We start from the raw sequence: 17,961 nt of genomic DNA on the forward strand, positions 1-17,961 counted from the left end.
TGTTCCTCCCAGTTCTCCCCAGTCAGAGGAAAGTGCTATTCAGAGTTTCACTGCCAATGTAAGGCTTTCTAAATCCCCAGAGAGTATGATGTGCCCTCCATAAGCCCTTCAACTGGATCTCAGGGCATGCTAAGTACAGAGCTTACGCTTTTGGTACAACTCCCTTTGTCTTTAACTTTCATACTTTAAATCAAATCAAATTACGGAAGTGGTACTGTACCTACTCAATTTGATTATAGGGATGCTGGGGAATGCTTGCAATTCCTGGGCTTGATCAGAAAACGGACTTGGAAATCAGAACATTTATGGGGCAAATCACAGCTCAGAAGCCATTCAGAGGGCTTCTAAGTGTATTTACCAAGTCTATAAGGTGGAGGCATTTCACAAAAGGCTATTATATTTGAACTATTTTGATTACGTTTCTGATGGAGTGATTTCTGCGCGGTATTTTATGAACTCTATGCTGAGTTATCTTTATTGTTCTTCAATATAATGAAATCATTTTTCTTGAGATTAATGACGTGACTATCTGATAGTGACTTATATCCGTCAGTAGTGAAATGATCCATAGCGGCAGTTTTAATCATTAGAGATGACTCTTTGAAGTAGAACCTGAAAGTCTGTCTTTCTGGATCACTCCCAAATCTTGCAGAGTTTAATTGAAGGCCACACAGAGAACGTGTGTTATTTGCAGGCAATGTAGCCTATTTCCAATGTTCACTGAGAACTCCTATACATGAGTAAAAAGAGGGCTGTAAACTACGTGATGAAACAGGACTATTTTGGAGCAATAACACTTCACATTCCTTTTGAATTTGAACTAGTTTAATGTGTTAAGACATTCGAAGGAGAAGATCTGTGGAATTGAAACGGAGATGGGTTATCTGGCTCGGTGGTTTAATGACAAAACACTCACACCTTGGTATCTGTGAGGATAGCCTCCTCCCCTCCTCTACTCTCCTCTCCTCCTGCCCATACCTTTCCAGTCATTTCCAGCTTGTTAGAGAGTCCCTCTGTCTGCCTTGCCCTATCTAATTCCCAACCAATTACCGTCTAAATGAACCACAGGGCTGCTTAACTTGGTTTGCCTCTTCCCATTGTTTAATTTGTGATGGTAACGAACCCTGATTAATCCTCAGTAAAAGGTTCATAAATTAAGCACTCAAGGCCAAATGAATCACCACCTATTCATAAGATAAATGGACAATATAAATTTAGCATATGACCTAAACAAAAGAGAGAAAACATCTGGTGATCACGTTACATTTCATTCTGTTTCTGTTCTTTGTACAGCCTGACCTTTTCCGTTGCTTGTTGTGTGCTGCTAGCCAGTAAAATGTCATTTATTTATGACTTCTGTCTGAGCCGACAGAAGACCACCACGCCATGTTTGCACCACCACAATTTTCCCAGGTAATGTTGTCGTCTCTCAAGCAAAACCTGGGCAATTTGATTAATGCCGACATTTCCAAGTGAGTAGCACAGACACGACAATAAAAACCTTGTCATGCAGAGAGAGAGAGAGAACGAGAGGAGAGACCAAGGCAGCAGTTAGCCAAAGGGTGAGAGAGAGAGATCTCTGCAGTTATTCCCTTTCAAGGAATAAAGGACAAGACATGCTTTTTTGAAGGTGGGGAAGTTTAGCATACAAATAGATAGTGAATAATTAGTCCCAGGAGACGGATGGATCACCACACCATGTGAATAATTCCAACACATTCTAACACTGTTGGTCTGTCCTTAAATGGCAATGAAGAATGTTGTCACCCGGGAGGTGTTGTTTCCTTAACTTAAGCCATTTGCCATATGTTCTAACTCTCTCTAAGGTCAGAAACACAGCCTATGTGCTATAATACACAAAAGGGTTGCTGTGAGGGCAAAAAAAGATATACATCGACAACAAATACTCTACAGGAAAACACACTTTGAATATTACATTCCAATAGACATTTGAATATAACATTCCAATGCACACTGAGATTGACTGTAATCTTGAAACTATACTGAACAAAAATAAAAGCATGTAACAATTTCAAAGGTTTTACTGAGTTACAGTTCATACAAGGAAATCAGTCAATTAAAATAAATTAATTCGACCCTAATTGATGGATTTCACATGTCTGGTAATACAGATATGCATCTGTTGGTCACAGATGTTGTAAAGTACTTAAGTAAAAATACTTTAAAGTACTACTTAAGTTGTTTTTTTGGGTATCTGTACTTTACTATTTATATTTTTGACAACTTTTTACTCCTTGCATGCTGACCACACCGCTCCCATCGCAATTTTTTTTTTAAGCATACGTTATTCAATTATTGCATCCACACTGCTCGTGCGCGCCAACGAGCGTCTGCATTGCCAAGCTCTAAAATAGAAGTCAGTTCTATTTATGACGCTGAACGCGGTGAGAGTCCTGCCTCTCCCATCTCCTCATTGGTTTATTGAAGCAGATACTGTCACGAGAATTTTCAATCCCAGTGATAATAACTAACAATCAATAAGCTTTGACCAATTCCCGAGGTTTGTAAGACCCTGGGTTTAATAATAATTAGGCAAAGACTCAGCTTATGCAAAAGGTCAGTAAAGTTTATTCACGAGAACGTTCTAAAGTCAAAATACAAAGAACATGTCATTTTATAACTCACTCCCTCCCTACTTACGCACAAACCTACACACAAACAGTAGATAGCCTACGCACATACATACACACGAACAGTAGGTGGGATGTATCCTTCCCCATAGTTCTTACCACTGTTTATCACTACCAAGCTGGCAGTTCCATTCCCCCGAGATTAGAGTGACCTTGATGGGACTCCCTTTACTGCCGTAAGTTTCTCAGAGTTCTAGCCAGGTCAGGTCATACACAGTTTAATTGTTCTCGGTATTTTCTTAGTCACACACACATTTCTACTTGTCTCGACCACACCTTATTAGACTGAAGTTTATCATTCTAATTCATTATACATGTTACAGAATCTAATAATTACTAATAGTTACGTTTGTCTAATTATTCATTATATATGTTACATAATGTCATAATTACATTTCAGGGTGGAATTGTTTAGTCATTACCTTTAAACATATAAATTCCCTTATCAGATACCCACATGCCATCTCCTCATTGGTTATAACCACATGGGTGATTGAAAGATGAACTGAGTTCGGTCAGTCGTCATGGTAACTATGAAAGTTAGATGCCAATCGCCATATAAAGTCCAAAGAAGAAAAAGCCTGGAAGGAGGAGAGATGACTAGAAACGATTGGGTTGACAGTTTTATGTGAAGATTAACTGTCGGAGTAGAGGACCTTGTGCATTTCAAGTAAAAAAACAACTCAACGACAAATTAGCTAGCAACAGCAAGCTAGCTAAATAGGACAAATTAGCCAGTAACTGCAAGCTAGCTAGCTAAATTGCCATAAATGTTTAAAGCTTTTCGACCTGTCTCCAAATTAATATAATTGGTTCAGAGTTTGTTTTGATATTTCAACCTGCGTGTCATGATCGCGTTTGGTGTGGGGGGACAAAATACATTAGCGCACGATGACGCACGCGCCTGGCCGGTTTGGGTACGGTGTTATATTTTGAATGCTTAGCAGGACAGGAAAATGGTTCAATTCAAACACTAATCAAGAGAACATCCCTGCTCATCCCTACTGCCTCTTATCAGGCGGACTCACAAAACACAAATGCTTCGTTTGTAAATTATGTCTGAGTGTTGGAGCATGCCCCTGGCTATCCGTTCACTTAAAACAAGAACATTTGGCCATCTGGTTTGCTTAATATAAGGAATTTTAAATTATTTATACTTTTACTTTTGTATATTTTAGCAATGCATTTACTTTTGATACATTTAAAACCAAATACTTTTAGACTTTTACTTAAGTAGTATTTTACTGGGTCTTTCCGTTTTACTTGAGTCATTTTCTATGAAAGTATCTTTACTTTTACTCAAGTATGACATTTGGGAATTTTTTCCACCACTGGGCGTGGATCAGAAAACCATGCATTCTCATGCTGAAACATGAGGTGATGGGGGCGGATGAATAGCACTACAATGTCACGGTATCTCGGTGCATTCAAATTGCCATAGATAAAATGCAATTGTGTTCGTTGTCCGTAGCTTATGCTGCCCATACCATAACCCCACCACCACCATGGGGCACTCTGTTCACAACGCTGACATCAGCAAACTGCTCGCCCACACAACGCCATACATGTGTGTCTGCGGTTGTGAGGCCTGTTGGACGTACTGCCAAATTCTCTAAAACGACATTGGAGGTGGCTTATGGTAGAGAAATTAACATTAAATTCTCTGGCGACAGCTCTGGTGGACATTCCTGCAGTCAGCATGTCAATTGCCCGCTCCCTCAAAACTTGAGACATCTGTGGCATTGTGTTGTGTGACAAAACTGCACATTTTAGAGTGGCCTTTTATTGTCCACAGCACAAGGTGTACCTATGTAATGATCATGCTGTTTAATCAGCTTCTTGATATGCCACACCTGTCAGGTGGATGGATTATCTTGGCAAAGGAGAAATGCTCACTAACAGAGACGTAAACAAATTTGTGCACAAAATTTGAGAGAAATAAGCTTTATGTGCGTACGGAAAATTTCTGTGATCTTTTATTTCAGCTCATGAAACATGGGACCAACACTTGACATGTTGCATTTATATTTTGTTTAGTGTATTAAGAGCATGACAATACTGAGACCTAGCATTGCATCTTCCTTATTCCACAGCTTGGAATATCCCAGTCAGTAATAGAACAACACCACTGCCGACGTAGAGCCCTGTAGTACCGACCACATCTCAGCAACGATGTGATTATAGTAGGATACAGTATAAATCATGATGAAAGCGGCCATTTAGGCCTTTTTTGTTGTTGACCTATGCATTCCCCCTGTAAGACCCAGTGATCCAGACAATATACAGGTAACAACTTGGTGTCGTTATACTCCTAATAGCGTGCTCTAAAATACGGAGTATCGCTACGTTCTGAAATACAATTTTACACATGAATTTATTCAACATTAAAACGATTAATATTAATATATAAAAGTACCCTTTTTCTGACATATCGTTTTAAACAATATACTCTACAAGTACATCACATTTCCAGAGTGGGCTCTCTGCTACTTTTAAAGTTATGATACATTTTATGAGCACCACCAACACAGTGAATGGGAGAAAAAAATTCAAAGGGAACTCCCTCTGCTGGTGATTTACTGAATGTGCAATCCTACAGGAGGGCTGTGATTGGTTAATGACCTATAATGTCTATTTCTATGTGTAAATGTATAATTTCTTTAAAAGTAGCAGAGAGCCTACTCTTAAAATAGTATGTGTTTGAAGAGTATATCAACAACAACAAAAAATCTAATCACGAAGGGTACTTTTGAGATAGTAATAATTCTATTTTTAATGTTGGATACATTCATGTGAATTTTCTTTCTTCAGAATATAGACATACTCTATATTTTAGAGCACACCATAAGGAGTACAATGACAGATGTTGTCTGTACCATGTACGGTTCACAGATCATAGGGTCTTACAGGAGGCATGTACTGTATAGGTCCAAAAAGCACCTGAATGGCCACTTTCATCAGGATCTCCCCCCCCCCCCCCCAAAAAAAAATGATGATACAAATGTAAAAAGCATGTTAAACATTCTTCCTCCCAATGAAGTTATGTAAATTGCCAGAACAATCTGCGATACCAAAAATATTTTCGGGCCACGCTGGCGTGGAATCGCCCAAATGTGATTTTAAATGATCATCTTTAACACAATAGTTGTGTCAGTAGTGTAGAACGATGTTTGCTACTACGTAAAACCTTGAGTGCTTTCACCGAAGAGGACTTCTATAGAATGTACTATCAATGCTGTTCACATAACCTGCACCAACATAAAAGGTTTATGCCATCGATAAACATACTGCATTTAAGTGGTGCAGTTTGGTTGATTACAGGGTACTTACATGGATCGGCAACTCCGCCAGCTTCTCCACTCTTCTGCAAAGAGAGAGAGCACAACAAAAAGTGTTACTATGGGCCTCAGACAAAACCCTGGTGTGCTTCTCAGCAAAAATATTGTGCCACATGTAATGTGTGTTTTCCTCTCTGAGAAAAGACCAGTCGAATTGAGAAAGGTTTCACACTGTTTCTGAGGTAAATTCATTCATCCTCCTGCAAGATGACAGGTGTCATCCCAGTTTGCCTGGATATCTGTCAGGATGATGTAGAGCTCAAGAAGCAACATGCCTGTGAAGTTCATATTTATCCGCAGTGCAAGTAACAAAGACCACTTTGGGCTTCTCAGAGCAGCTGTTGGGATTATGTACATCCCCCACTGCCAGGCAAAGATATCTGCATAATTAAAGTGCCAAACACAATAAGAGCCGGGGAATTTAAATAGATGGAAATCACTCTGAAGGGTCACAGTAAGGAAGCCTAAACGAATCATTGCAGGCTGAGTGGTTTAAAACAATAGAGAACTGAAAGTAAAGCATGACACTGTGATCTTCTACTGTACCATCATAAAGTCAGTAGCTTTATTTAGATAACATTACAAAAAGCTACAACAACCTGTGCATACTGTAATCAGTGAGTAATAGTACTGTAATGTCAAGTACTATTTAGGTATTTTATAAATGATGTCTTACTGCGTTTGACATGGTCATGCTGTTTTTAGCATCTGTGTAGAAATAGCAGGTCTCTGTTGCCAGTGCACAATGCATTTGACCTCTGTTTTTGGAAACCATGTCATACAGTATGCAGCTTATGTATAGTAAGTAGGCAAACAGCATGGACTCACTGTATGTCCACACACAGCCCATGAAACCAAAACAGTGTCTCCTCTTACATCTTTGCATGCCAGCTGTTGTCCACCATCTTTGACGTGATGCGTCCCTCACTCTAAATCTGGCTTGTAATGAGCTTGACAGATAAAGCATATGTGTCTGATAGCCTTCTTGGCAGCGGAAGCAGAGAGCCCTTGGTCCTTGGAGACTCTGTGAAGAGACACCGCTGCCTTTCAACAGAATGTGCTTCCGTGTGATTAGAGACTTGGGCCAAGTCAAACCCTCCTCTCATGCCATCTGCCTGTCTTAATTGCAGACGTGAATCCTCATCATCGCAGAGTAAAGCGTTTGCACTGATCAAGGGTTTTCCATAATTTCAAGAGGGTCCTGTTTATTCAGTTGATTAGAGACTGTCACTGGTTTCAGAACCACTGAGGAAACTCTGTCCGCTCTTAGAGAGACACAGATATATGCTCTAGGTCTAGACTCAATCAGCTAGCCAATATCTGTGTATTTTCTGCCGTTTAGCTTCCATTTAAACTCCCTAGCTAGATTTAATTGAACATCACACAGCACCCATGCAAACATTTCTTTGGGGAGAGGCACAATTGTAACAGCAGGGCAATTCAGCCCAAGCTGTATCCTTATGGATGCTGGTATATATGCTCTCGTATGCCTCTGTTCCTCTCCTATAAGGGTGCTGTGCAGCCAATCTCATTCATAGGTCCATATGCTTATCCACTCTCTTTAATTTAAGCCAACAGTGTGATTTAGCTACCTGTGCCAGATCAGCTCGCTAGACAGCACACACACGGCAGCAGACAGATGGCCGGCAACAATTAGACTCTGTTAAGGAAGAGCAGACTGTGCAATATAAACCTTAGTTGAATACCTGCAATTTCTGAAGATAAAATTGAAAATAACCTTTCAATTGCCAAGGGTATACATTTCCTTCAGAAAGTATTCATACCCCTTGACTTATTGTTGTGTAACAGCCTGAATTCAAAACCCCATAATGACAAAGTGAAAACATGTACTTAGAAAAGTTAGCAAATATATTGAAAAATAAATACAAAAAAATATAATTTACATAAGTATTCACACCCTATTGGCGGCGATTAGAGCTTTGAGTCGTCTTGGGAATGTTTGTATCAGCTTTGCACACCTGGATTTGGGGATTTTCTCCCATTCTTTCTTGCATATTTTCTCAAGCGCTGTTAAATTAGATGGGGAGCTGCAGTGAACAGCAATCTTCGAGTCTGGGCTTTGGCTGGGCCACTCAAGGACTTTTACATTCTTGTTCTGAAGCCATTCCAGCGTTGCTTTGGTTGTATGCTTCGGGTCATTGTCCTGTTGGAACGTAATTCTTCCCCCAGTCTAAGGTCATTTGCACTCTGAAGCAAGTTTTCTTCAAGGATTTGCCTGTATTTGGCTCCATTCACTGTTCCCTCCATCCTTTACTAGTCTCCCAGTCCCTGCCTGTGAAAAACATACCCATAACATGATGCTGCCACCACCATGCTTCACGGTAGGGATGTTGTTAGATGGGTGATGAGCTGTGCCTGGTTTTCTCCAGATATAGCACTTTACATTCAGGCCAAAGAGTTTAATTTTTTTCTCATCAGACGATAAAATGTTTTGCCTTATGGTCTCAGTCTTTCAAGTGCCTTTTTGCAAACTGTACCTTTTTCTCAGGAGTCGCTTCCATCTGGCCACTCTCCCATGAAGCCCAGATTGGTGCTGTAGAGACTGTTGTCCTTCTGGCAGGTTATACCATCTCAGCCAAGGAACTCTGTAGTTGTGTCAGAGTGGTCGGACAGGCATCTCTAGGCAGAGTCCGGGTAGTTCCATATTTTTTCCATTTCCCAATGATGGAGACCACTGTACTCTTAGAAACTTTCAACACTCTACAGATTGTTTTATACCCTTCCCCAGATATACAGTACCAGTCAAAAGTTTGGACACACCTACTAGTTCAAGGGTTTTTCTTTATTTTACTATGTTCTACATTGTTGAATAATAGTGAAGACTTCAAAACTATGAAATAACACATGGAATCATGTACTAACCAACCAGTCATTCTGTACTGGCATTACCAGAGAATTTAAAACCTGTTTTGTAATAACATAGTATATGGGATTGATTTTAAGAAATTTGGCTTAATTAATTGTATTAATATTATGGTGTTTCTATTCAGAGAAAAACGAAAAACGAAACCCTCAGGGGTTACGTTAGGACGGAATGGAAAATATAGCGATGTACAACGTGACCGTTGGGAGTAGGCTACAGGATTGGAGGATTCTAAATTGTTTGCCTTCATTAGACAACTTTGTTCCAATATTTCTGTTATGGATCCATAACGAAATCAACATTTGCATTTTGAAAGAGTATTTTTTTATCATTATTTTATTAACAAAATGTGTTTATTTGTTTATTAGACTACTGTGCAGTCTACAATACATACTGTAGTAAACATGGGAAAGTGCCTAATCCCTTACATAAGGGAGAGCAGGCCATGTCTGTACTACAGAATGCAGGGCACGTGGGAGACCGGGTTTCAAATCCCCGTTGGGGAGGAAGGAGTAGGCTGTCCTTGTAAATAGGAATTTGTTCTTAACTGATTCCATACATGTTATTTCATAGTTGCGATGTCTTCACTATTATTCTACAATGTGGAAAATAGTAAAAATATAGAAAAATCCTGGAATGAGTAGGTGTGTCCAAACTTTTGACTGGTACTTGCTGGAACGGAAAATGGCGGTCGGCAGTACAGTACTGGGCTATTTACGAGGAAGGAGTATGCTGTCCTTGTAAATAAGAATTTGTTCATAACTGACTTCAGATAAAGGTTACACTAAGAGCATAACATTACTGCACCCTAATTTTCTAATTCTTGTCTAACCAATACCCAAATGGAGATTAAGTCAAATATAAACATCCGTATTTGAATGTCCTTTTTTCTCATTATTTTATTTTATTAATGAAGCATGACGATGAAATACTGTACTGCTGTTTTGAGTTAGAAATGTAACACTTTAGAGTACTTAAGCATCGAATACATTGCAAGTTGAGGGATTTTCACAACAGTAGCCGGGTTATAAAAAGTATATTGTCCTGCTAATAGAACACATTTGCATGATGGTCTACACCTGCTACAGTTGTGAGGTCTTCACTATTATGTACAAATAGTAGAATAATACTTCAATGTACAAATAATAGAATAATTAACAGTATATAATTTTTAACAGTATATCTAAAAAAAAAAAAAACATTCAATGATGTGACTCTCCGCCAATAATTACATTTAGAGGATTGGAGGACTCTATACTAATATCTAAGGGGCATTTTCCGTTAGGATCTGTGAGAATATCTAAGGGGCTTTTATATAATTCTAAATTAATTAATAATAATCGCTTTGTTTAAAAAGTAATGATAGTTTGGAGATTTTGTTTCCGTTTAACCTAGAGTGAGCGAGAAAAAGGCAATTCTTGAACATGGGGTGAGACATTCTCACTAATTTGTAAATAAAGCCAGTTAATAATTTAGAATGATTTATTTCTGGAGAAACCTAACTTGATTATTTAGCAGACATCACTTGCTTATATTCAGTCAACACATATCTTAAGAATATAATGGAAAATTTGAACATTTTCGTTTCTCCATGCTTGTCTCAGAGCAGTGCGAAGCGGTGCTGAAATAGACATCCACAGCGGGAAGTCTATGTATTCTGTGCCCACTCATGGTATCTCTCTTCGGTTACACATCCTTGGAATAGCAGAACAGCATAATGGTCCGGGCGGCCCCTGCTGTGCCTGGTGAGCAGTTGGTCAAGTTCTGTTGTCAGCAGAGGAACGGAAATGTCAGGGGGAACCGAAAACCTGACGAACCCACCACATACTGTATGTTGACTCTACTTGTCGGAGGTGGAGTTCCAGAGCTCACAGGTGTGCCTGGCATGGATTGTGACTCCATCTCGTTCCTTGCCTTTTCAAAGCGTGAGTGAGTCAATGACTATTCAAGCCATTGACTAACTGATGAATGAAGATGATGCGGGATCGGCAAAGGCAACCTGTAATCTGCGGCTTGGTAAGAAATGTTATATATAAATATACAGTTGAAGTCGGAAGTTTACATACACCTTAGCCAAATACATTTAAACTCAGTTTCCTGACATGTAATCCTAGTAAAAATTCCCTGTTTTAGGTCAGTTAGGATCACCACTTTGCTTTAAGAATGTGAAATGTCAGAATAATAGTAGAGAGAATTATTTATTTCAGCTTTTATTTCTTTCATCACATTCCCAGATGTTCAGAAGGTTACATACACTCAATTAGTATTTGGTAGCATTGCCTTTAAATTGTATAACTTAGGTCAAACGTTTCGGTTAGACTTCCACAAGCTTCCCACGAAAAGTTGGGTGAATTTTGGCCCATTCCTCCTGACAGAGCTGGTGTAACCGAGTCAGGTTTGTAGGCCTCCTTGCTCGCACAAGCTTTTTCAGTTCTGCCCACAAATGTCCTACAGGATTGAGGTCAGGGCTTTGTGATGGCCACTCCAATACCTTGACTTTGTTGTCCTTAAGCCATTTTGCCACAACCTTATAGTATGCTGGGGTCATTGTCCATTTGGAAGACCCATTTGCGACCAAGCTTTAACTTCCTGACTGATGTCTTGAGATGTTGCTTCAATATATCCACATAATTTTCCTGCCTCATGATGCCAGCCATTTTGTGAAGCACACCAGTCCCTCATGCAGCAAGCACCCCCACAACATGATGCTGCCATCCCCGTGCTTCACGGTTGGGATGGTGTTTTTCAGCTTGCAAGCCTCCCCCTTTTTCCTCCAAACATAATGATGGTCATTATGGCCAAACAGTTCTATTTTTGTTTCATCAGACCAGAGGACATTTCTCCAAAATGTAAGAACATTGTCCAAATGTGCAGTTGCAAACCGTAGTCTGTCTTTTTTATGGCGGTTTGGAGCAATGGCTTCTTCCTTGCTGTGTGGCTTTTCAGGTTAAGTCGATATAGGACTCGTTTTACTGTGGATATAGATACTTTTGTACCTGTTTCCTCCACCATCTTTACAAGGCGCTTTGTTGTTGTTCTGGGATTGATTTTCACTTTTCGCACCAAAGTACGTTCATCTCTAGGAGACAGAACGCGTCTCCTTCCTGAGCGGTATGATGGCTGTGTGGTCCCATGGTGTTTATACTTGGGTACTATTGTTTGTACAGATGAACGTTGTACCTTCAGGTGTTTGGAAATTGCTCCCAAGGATGAACCAGACTTGTGGAGGTCTACAATTTTTTTCTGAAGTCTTGGCTGATTTCTTTTGATTTTCCCATGATGTCAAGCAAAGAGGCACAGAGTTTTAAGATAGGCCTTGAAATATATCCACAGGTAGACCTTCAATTGACTCAAATTATGTCAATTAGCTTATCAGAAGCTTCTAAAGCCATGACATCATTTTCTGGAATTTTCCAAGTGGTTTAAAGGCACAGTCAACTTAGTGTATGTAAACTTCTGACCCACTGGAATTGTGATAGAGTGAATTATAGGTTAAATAATCTGTCTGTAAACAATTGTTGGAAAAATTACTTGTGTCACGCACAAAGTAGATGTCCTAACCGACTTGCCAAAACCATAGAGATGTCAAGACATTTGTGGAGTGGTTGAAAAACAAGTTTTAATGACTCCAACCTAAATGTATGTAAACTTCCGACTTCAACTGTATATACATATATATTACTTTTTTTTAAATCTCAGAACATTAACCATGTGTGATCGCTTGTTTTCTACTGTTCTGTAGTTTTGACCCAATGATTCGTCTGACAAACAAAGAACTTTGCGTCATGCCAGCCCAGGTATGGATCAAGCTGGCGAGACATTCAATAACATCATCTTCACAGACGAATCAACCGTGGCCCTTGAGCAATCTGCTCAAAATTGCTACGGAAAAAAAGGAAAAAGATCAAGAAGATTAACGAAAGCATAAAGATGTTGATGAATAAATGCTGTTTTGAGTTAGAAATGTAACACTTTAGAGTACTTAAGCATTGAATACATTGCAAAAATAAGTATATAAATAGTATATTGTCCTGCTAATAGGAATCATTTGCATGATGGGCTACATTCTTTATTGTAACCACAGTGTCACACATAATTTGTATCTACCTTTCCAATTACTTTAAGAGTTTGGGAATTACAAATGTGCGCTTTCTTTTTAGTTACATTGTTTAAGTTCGAACGCGCAGACTTTTTTCTTTAAATTATTGTTTTTTGTAGGATGCTACATTTTTGACCAGTTGCAATTGTAAGTAGGCCTATTAAAAAATATCCTGCCTCAGCCAGTTAAGTTATTTTATATAGGTCTAGGCTCCGAAGAAATAGACTCCAATTAAGCCCTCTTGTTGTTTGTAAAGTCAAATTCAAAATTCAAAAGGCACTCGCACATCTGAGCCATCTTTTTTGCAGGTGCATGGCAACAGCCGGATAAGATGAGGAAAAAGAAAAGGGGACCTGCACACTTCTCTTGATCGTATCACGTATCATCTTTAATAAGCTTTACGTGTCGGCCTCACGGCCTTCGTCAGAGCTTTTGTGAGTTTTTTTTAAATTAACACCCTTATGTAGACCACACCCACATTCGTTTTACGCATCGAAAGGAGGCGAAGGAGAAACCTTGTGCGCATATCCGCTGCTTTTTCTAGATAGTCCTGAAAATGATTTGTTGCAAGTTGGGGAGGGGGAGGGGAGGGGGAGAGGTTCACACCTAGCTCAAGTTGGGGAGGACAATTATTTTGTAAAGGTTGAATTGTCTATTGTTCAGCTAATAGCCCACCCTGCTATGCTTGTGAAAAACTAATAATAATAGTTTTTCCCCTTTCCACGTTAATAAAGATTCCAATTGATAAGTGTTTTTAGCCACAATTGGCCCCAACCCCAATTAATACATTTGGGCACAGTCGATAGCGTGCTGGACTTCAGGCTAGAATGTTGGTTCGAAACCTGCTCCCTGCTTGCTATAATGAATGAGTTTGATACACCTGGTATTGGATATGGCTTATAAAAAAACAAGCTAAATAGCGATTTTCGTAAATTAACTTTATGACAAAAAAAATATGCACAATTAACTAACATATTCCTCTCAATTTTTTTTGCTTGACTCGTTATGACGACATACATTTGCTTCCCTGTGATGTTTTGTCAGCCATCTTTGCTGAAGTCACTAGGGACGGGTGGCTCGCATCAAATTCGTCATTGGAACTACTTGATATGATTGGTCATATAAAAACCTTGGGACCCAAATGCATAATGAGTGCTCTAACTCCCCCTTGTGGTGGTCTGGAGCAATCAAGCCGTGACGCTGGGTACCTCTAAGTCCCGCGGGTGTAAGCTCGCAACTTTTAAAGGTGGAACCACTGTAAGTGAGTCCAAACTTTTGACTGCTACTGTATACAAATGAGATGTCTGTATTTAATTTCCAATAAATGTGCAAACATTTCTAAAAACATGTTTTCACTTTGTCATTACGGGGTATTGTGTGTAGATGAATGAGAGATAAATATAAGCAATTGTGAACTCAGGCTGTAAGACAACAAAATGTGGAATAATGAATTGGGTATGAATACTTTCCGAAGGCACTGTATCAGATTCAATTCACACAAGGCTATCACACAAAGCTAAGTATGTGTCTGGTGTGTTAATGAGAAAGCTGTTCAGAAATTGTAAAAATCAAGTAGCACTATATTCATAGACCTATCTAATTGTGTTGTGTGCCCATCAGTTGATACAGGAAATAAGCAAAAATATACCATCCAATCTGACCATGTTAATGACTACAATGGGAGCGGCAGGTAGCCTGGAGAGTAGGCAGCAGAAAATTCTGGAAAATCTCAACTGACAAATTACTTTCCCCTGAATTCTAAGTTCCCCCTGCATTCCATTTGTGTCATTAGTGGGAGAGTTGGGCATCGTTGCTGCATGCTTTCCCTGATATTTACAGGCATGATTTGTCCTCTAAGTGTTCCTATTAATTGTAATTACAGTGCCATACTTCCTGAAGATGGAGGGAGACAAAAGAGTTCCACTGAGTTTTTAAGAGCTTCTTACATGCCCAGATTTTTCCCTAATTAAAGTGCTAATCGCTTGCCTATGGGAGGGCAAGACAGGTCAGGCTAAGAGAGGATGCAGGCTCACTGCTAATATGGAGCCACGTGCCCAGGCCACTCCAACTTTCTCCCAGACTGCCGCCGACGTGCCCATGTCATTGCCCAGTTATTTCACTGATCTTAGTAGCAGAAAGCGTTTTTTTGCAGTTTTTGGTTTGGGTATTTGTTTCAAGTGTATGTGGCGTTTCTAGCTTGTATGGCGCCCTGGGAAAACCCCCCCTTCAGCACCCGCGCCCGCCCGCACCCGGGGGCGCCCCGTGCCACCACCGGTAAGATGTCGCCCTGGGTGGCTGCCCATGTCGCCCGTACCTAAATCCGCTACTGATTTGTATTAGTCTATAAATACATCTCTTTACCAAAATTCGTCATCTCTCCCATGTCTTATTCGACTAATATTTTTGAAAGTGTAAGGATAATAATTCAGCCATAGTTGTTCTGAAATGTTTATTGCTTGACAACATTTTACTCCCTCCTCTATGTTTAATATAACACACATACATTCGTTATTAATTTCGGTTGCCTAACCTGATGTGTACAACAGAAGTATTTGACTCTAGCCACAAAATTAAGGAAATTAGAAGGGGGGATCCTGGCAGGGGGGAGATTTTCGGCACAACACCTGAGCAGACCCTGCTTGTCTGCCTACACTCATCGCGAACAGAATCCTCTCTACTCTGCGCACCCAGTGCTGCTAATATTCTGCTTATCATAGTAGCCTATACACATTATGAGCAATGTTCCCTCTAAACTGCGCGCAGCTCCCCGGGACTACCGCAGATGAAATATAAGCATGAGCAGAGAAGCACAAGATTGAGTTTTCCCTTTACTGGGAACTCTATCAACGTTTCCCTTTACTGTGGGAATTGTGATCGAAGCAACGCAATATTAGCCACTTTCAATGCAACATACCGAAACAAAACTAACTATGAAAGATCTTTTGTTGTAGGCAGAACGCATCAGAGTAGGACACGATTTCATTGACAATAGGCCCGTACTCTACACAGACCGGTGTGCCATAACCAATCTGAGCCGCAGTAGGTCTACATGCAAATGGGTAGTCTTGTTTTACAACACGAGCGGTCAAGAGTACATGTGCTTGTTTTGAGATCAAATCGAGAACGACATGTAGCGACGTGTGTACATTTGTTCATATTCTTTGCTAGTTATTGAGATATTAGTCCAGTTATCAATCATTTGTAGTCAGCAATAGGAGAGTGATTGCTTCCTACAAGAGCACAAAACGTGTGCATTTCTAGGCTGCATTCCAAACACTTAAATGACAAACCCTCTCCCCTCAGCCCTCAAATTAAGTGGACACTTCTGATTACGTTTCATGAAGTCTGACGAGTTGACACTTGCACGGCAACGGGCAAAGTGAAGAATGAATGCATTTTAAAATGGGCCGCTACTTTACTTTACTATTTATATTTTGACAACTTTTACTTCACTACATTCCTTAAGAAAATATTGTACTTTTTACTCCATACATTTTCCTTGACACACAAAGGAACTTGTTACATTTTGAGTGCTTAGCAGGACAGGACAATAGTCCAGTTGATGCACTTATCAACCGAACATCCCTGGTCATCCTTACTGACTCTGATCTGGCGGACTCACACATGCTTTGTTTGTAAATGATGACTGAATATTGGAGTGTTCCTCCCTGGCAATCCGTAAAATAAAAAAATACAAAATAAAATAGTGGTGTCTGGTTTGCTAAATATAAGGAATTTGATATGATTTATACTTTTACTCTTACTTTTGATACTTAAGTACATTTTAGCAATTACATGTTCTTTTGATACTTAAGTATATTTTAAACCAAATACTTTCTTTTACCTTTACTCAAGTAGAATTTTACTGGGTGATTTTGACTTTTAATTTAGTCATTTTCTATTAAGATATCTTTACTTTTACTCAAGTATGACAGTTGGGTACTTTTTCCACCACTGCATAATTTGTCTGATTCTCTAAAATAATGGTATGGGAATAATTATGCATTTTATTTTGCAAAGCGAATTCTAGCCTCAGTGTTTACAGTCAATGCCAGCCGGAAGTTGCACAGAACTTTCACTATGTTCAAGTTTGCGCTCAGCAGACGTGAAATTTGCTCATTGATTAAAAAAAAAGGAACATTGGTCACGAGAAGGCGAGTCCGAGTCACCAATGGTTGAGTCCAAGTTGAGTCACAAGTCCTTGACTCGAGTACAACATGGCTATGGGTTTAAAAAGTCATTGGGGGCCATACTTGCAAACATTAGAAAAAGTTAAAGTTTTAGTTTAAAGTTTAAGCATCAGCCAATTAAAATCGTTGACAATGTTGCCCGTGATCAATAGCTACATATTAGTTGCCCCCGTTATATAACCTGGCACATTCAGACCTATGCTAACCTAACCAGGTGGCCGTAATTATTTCCTGTAACAAATTCCACATCAGCCAATCAAATATCTTCAACGTTTTATCTTCCAACCAATGGCATTTCATAAAATAGGTCAACTTGGCCACCAGAGGTATATATTTAAACCTCCTGTTTCAAGGTTTAATTTTGTTCCCCTTCACTTGGTCTGTCTCAAGTGCAGAGTGACAATATCGCATCCTTGACTAGGCTACTTACCAACGTTACCTTAGACAAAATTCATCAGGTTTGTTTTCGCATATATGACTAAATCCCACGTTTTTGCTTATCCATTTCACATACAGTACCAGTCAGAAGTTTGGACATGCCAACTCATTCAAGGGTTTTTCTTTATTTGTACTATTATCTACATAGTAGAATAATAGTGAAGATATCAAAATATTTTAGATTCTTCAAAGTAGCCACCTTTTGCCTTGATGACAGCTTTGCACAATCTTGGCATTCTCTCAACCAGCTTCCCCTGTAATGCTTTTCCAACTGTCTTGAAGAAGTTCCCACATATGCTGAGCACTTGTTGGCTGCTTTTCCTTCACTCTGTGGTAAAACTCATCCCAAACTATCTCAATT

The 17,961-nt window shown here is 39.5% G+C and overlaps 1 protein-coding gene across 1 annotated transcript in view; it reads right to left on the reverse strand.

Moving 5' to 3' along the window:
• Window positions 1-17,961, reverse strand: part of LOC106567522 (follistatin-related protein 4) — a 226,182-nt gene that overhangs the window by 186,620 nt on the left and 21,601 nt on the right. Inside the window, exon 3 of the mRNA XM_014136869.3 lies at window positions 5,982-6,015. Within this exon, the coding sequence (XP_013992344.1) occupies window positions 5,982-6,015 (34 nt within the window). The remainder of the gene's footprint in view (window positions 1-5,981; window positions 6,016-17,961) is intronic.

This window comes from Salmo salar, chromosome 13, assembly GCF_965601325.2.
Source record: "Salmo salar chromosome 13, fSalSal1, whole genome shotgun sequence".
Lineage (NCBI taxonomy): Eukaryota > Metazoa > Chordata > Actinopteri > Salmoniformes > Salmonidae > Salmo > Salmo salar.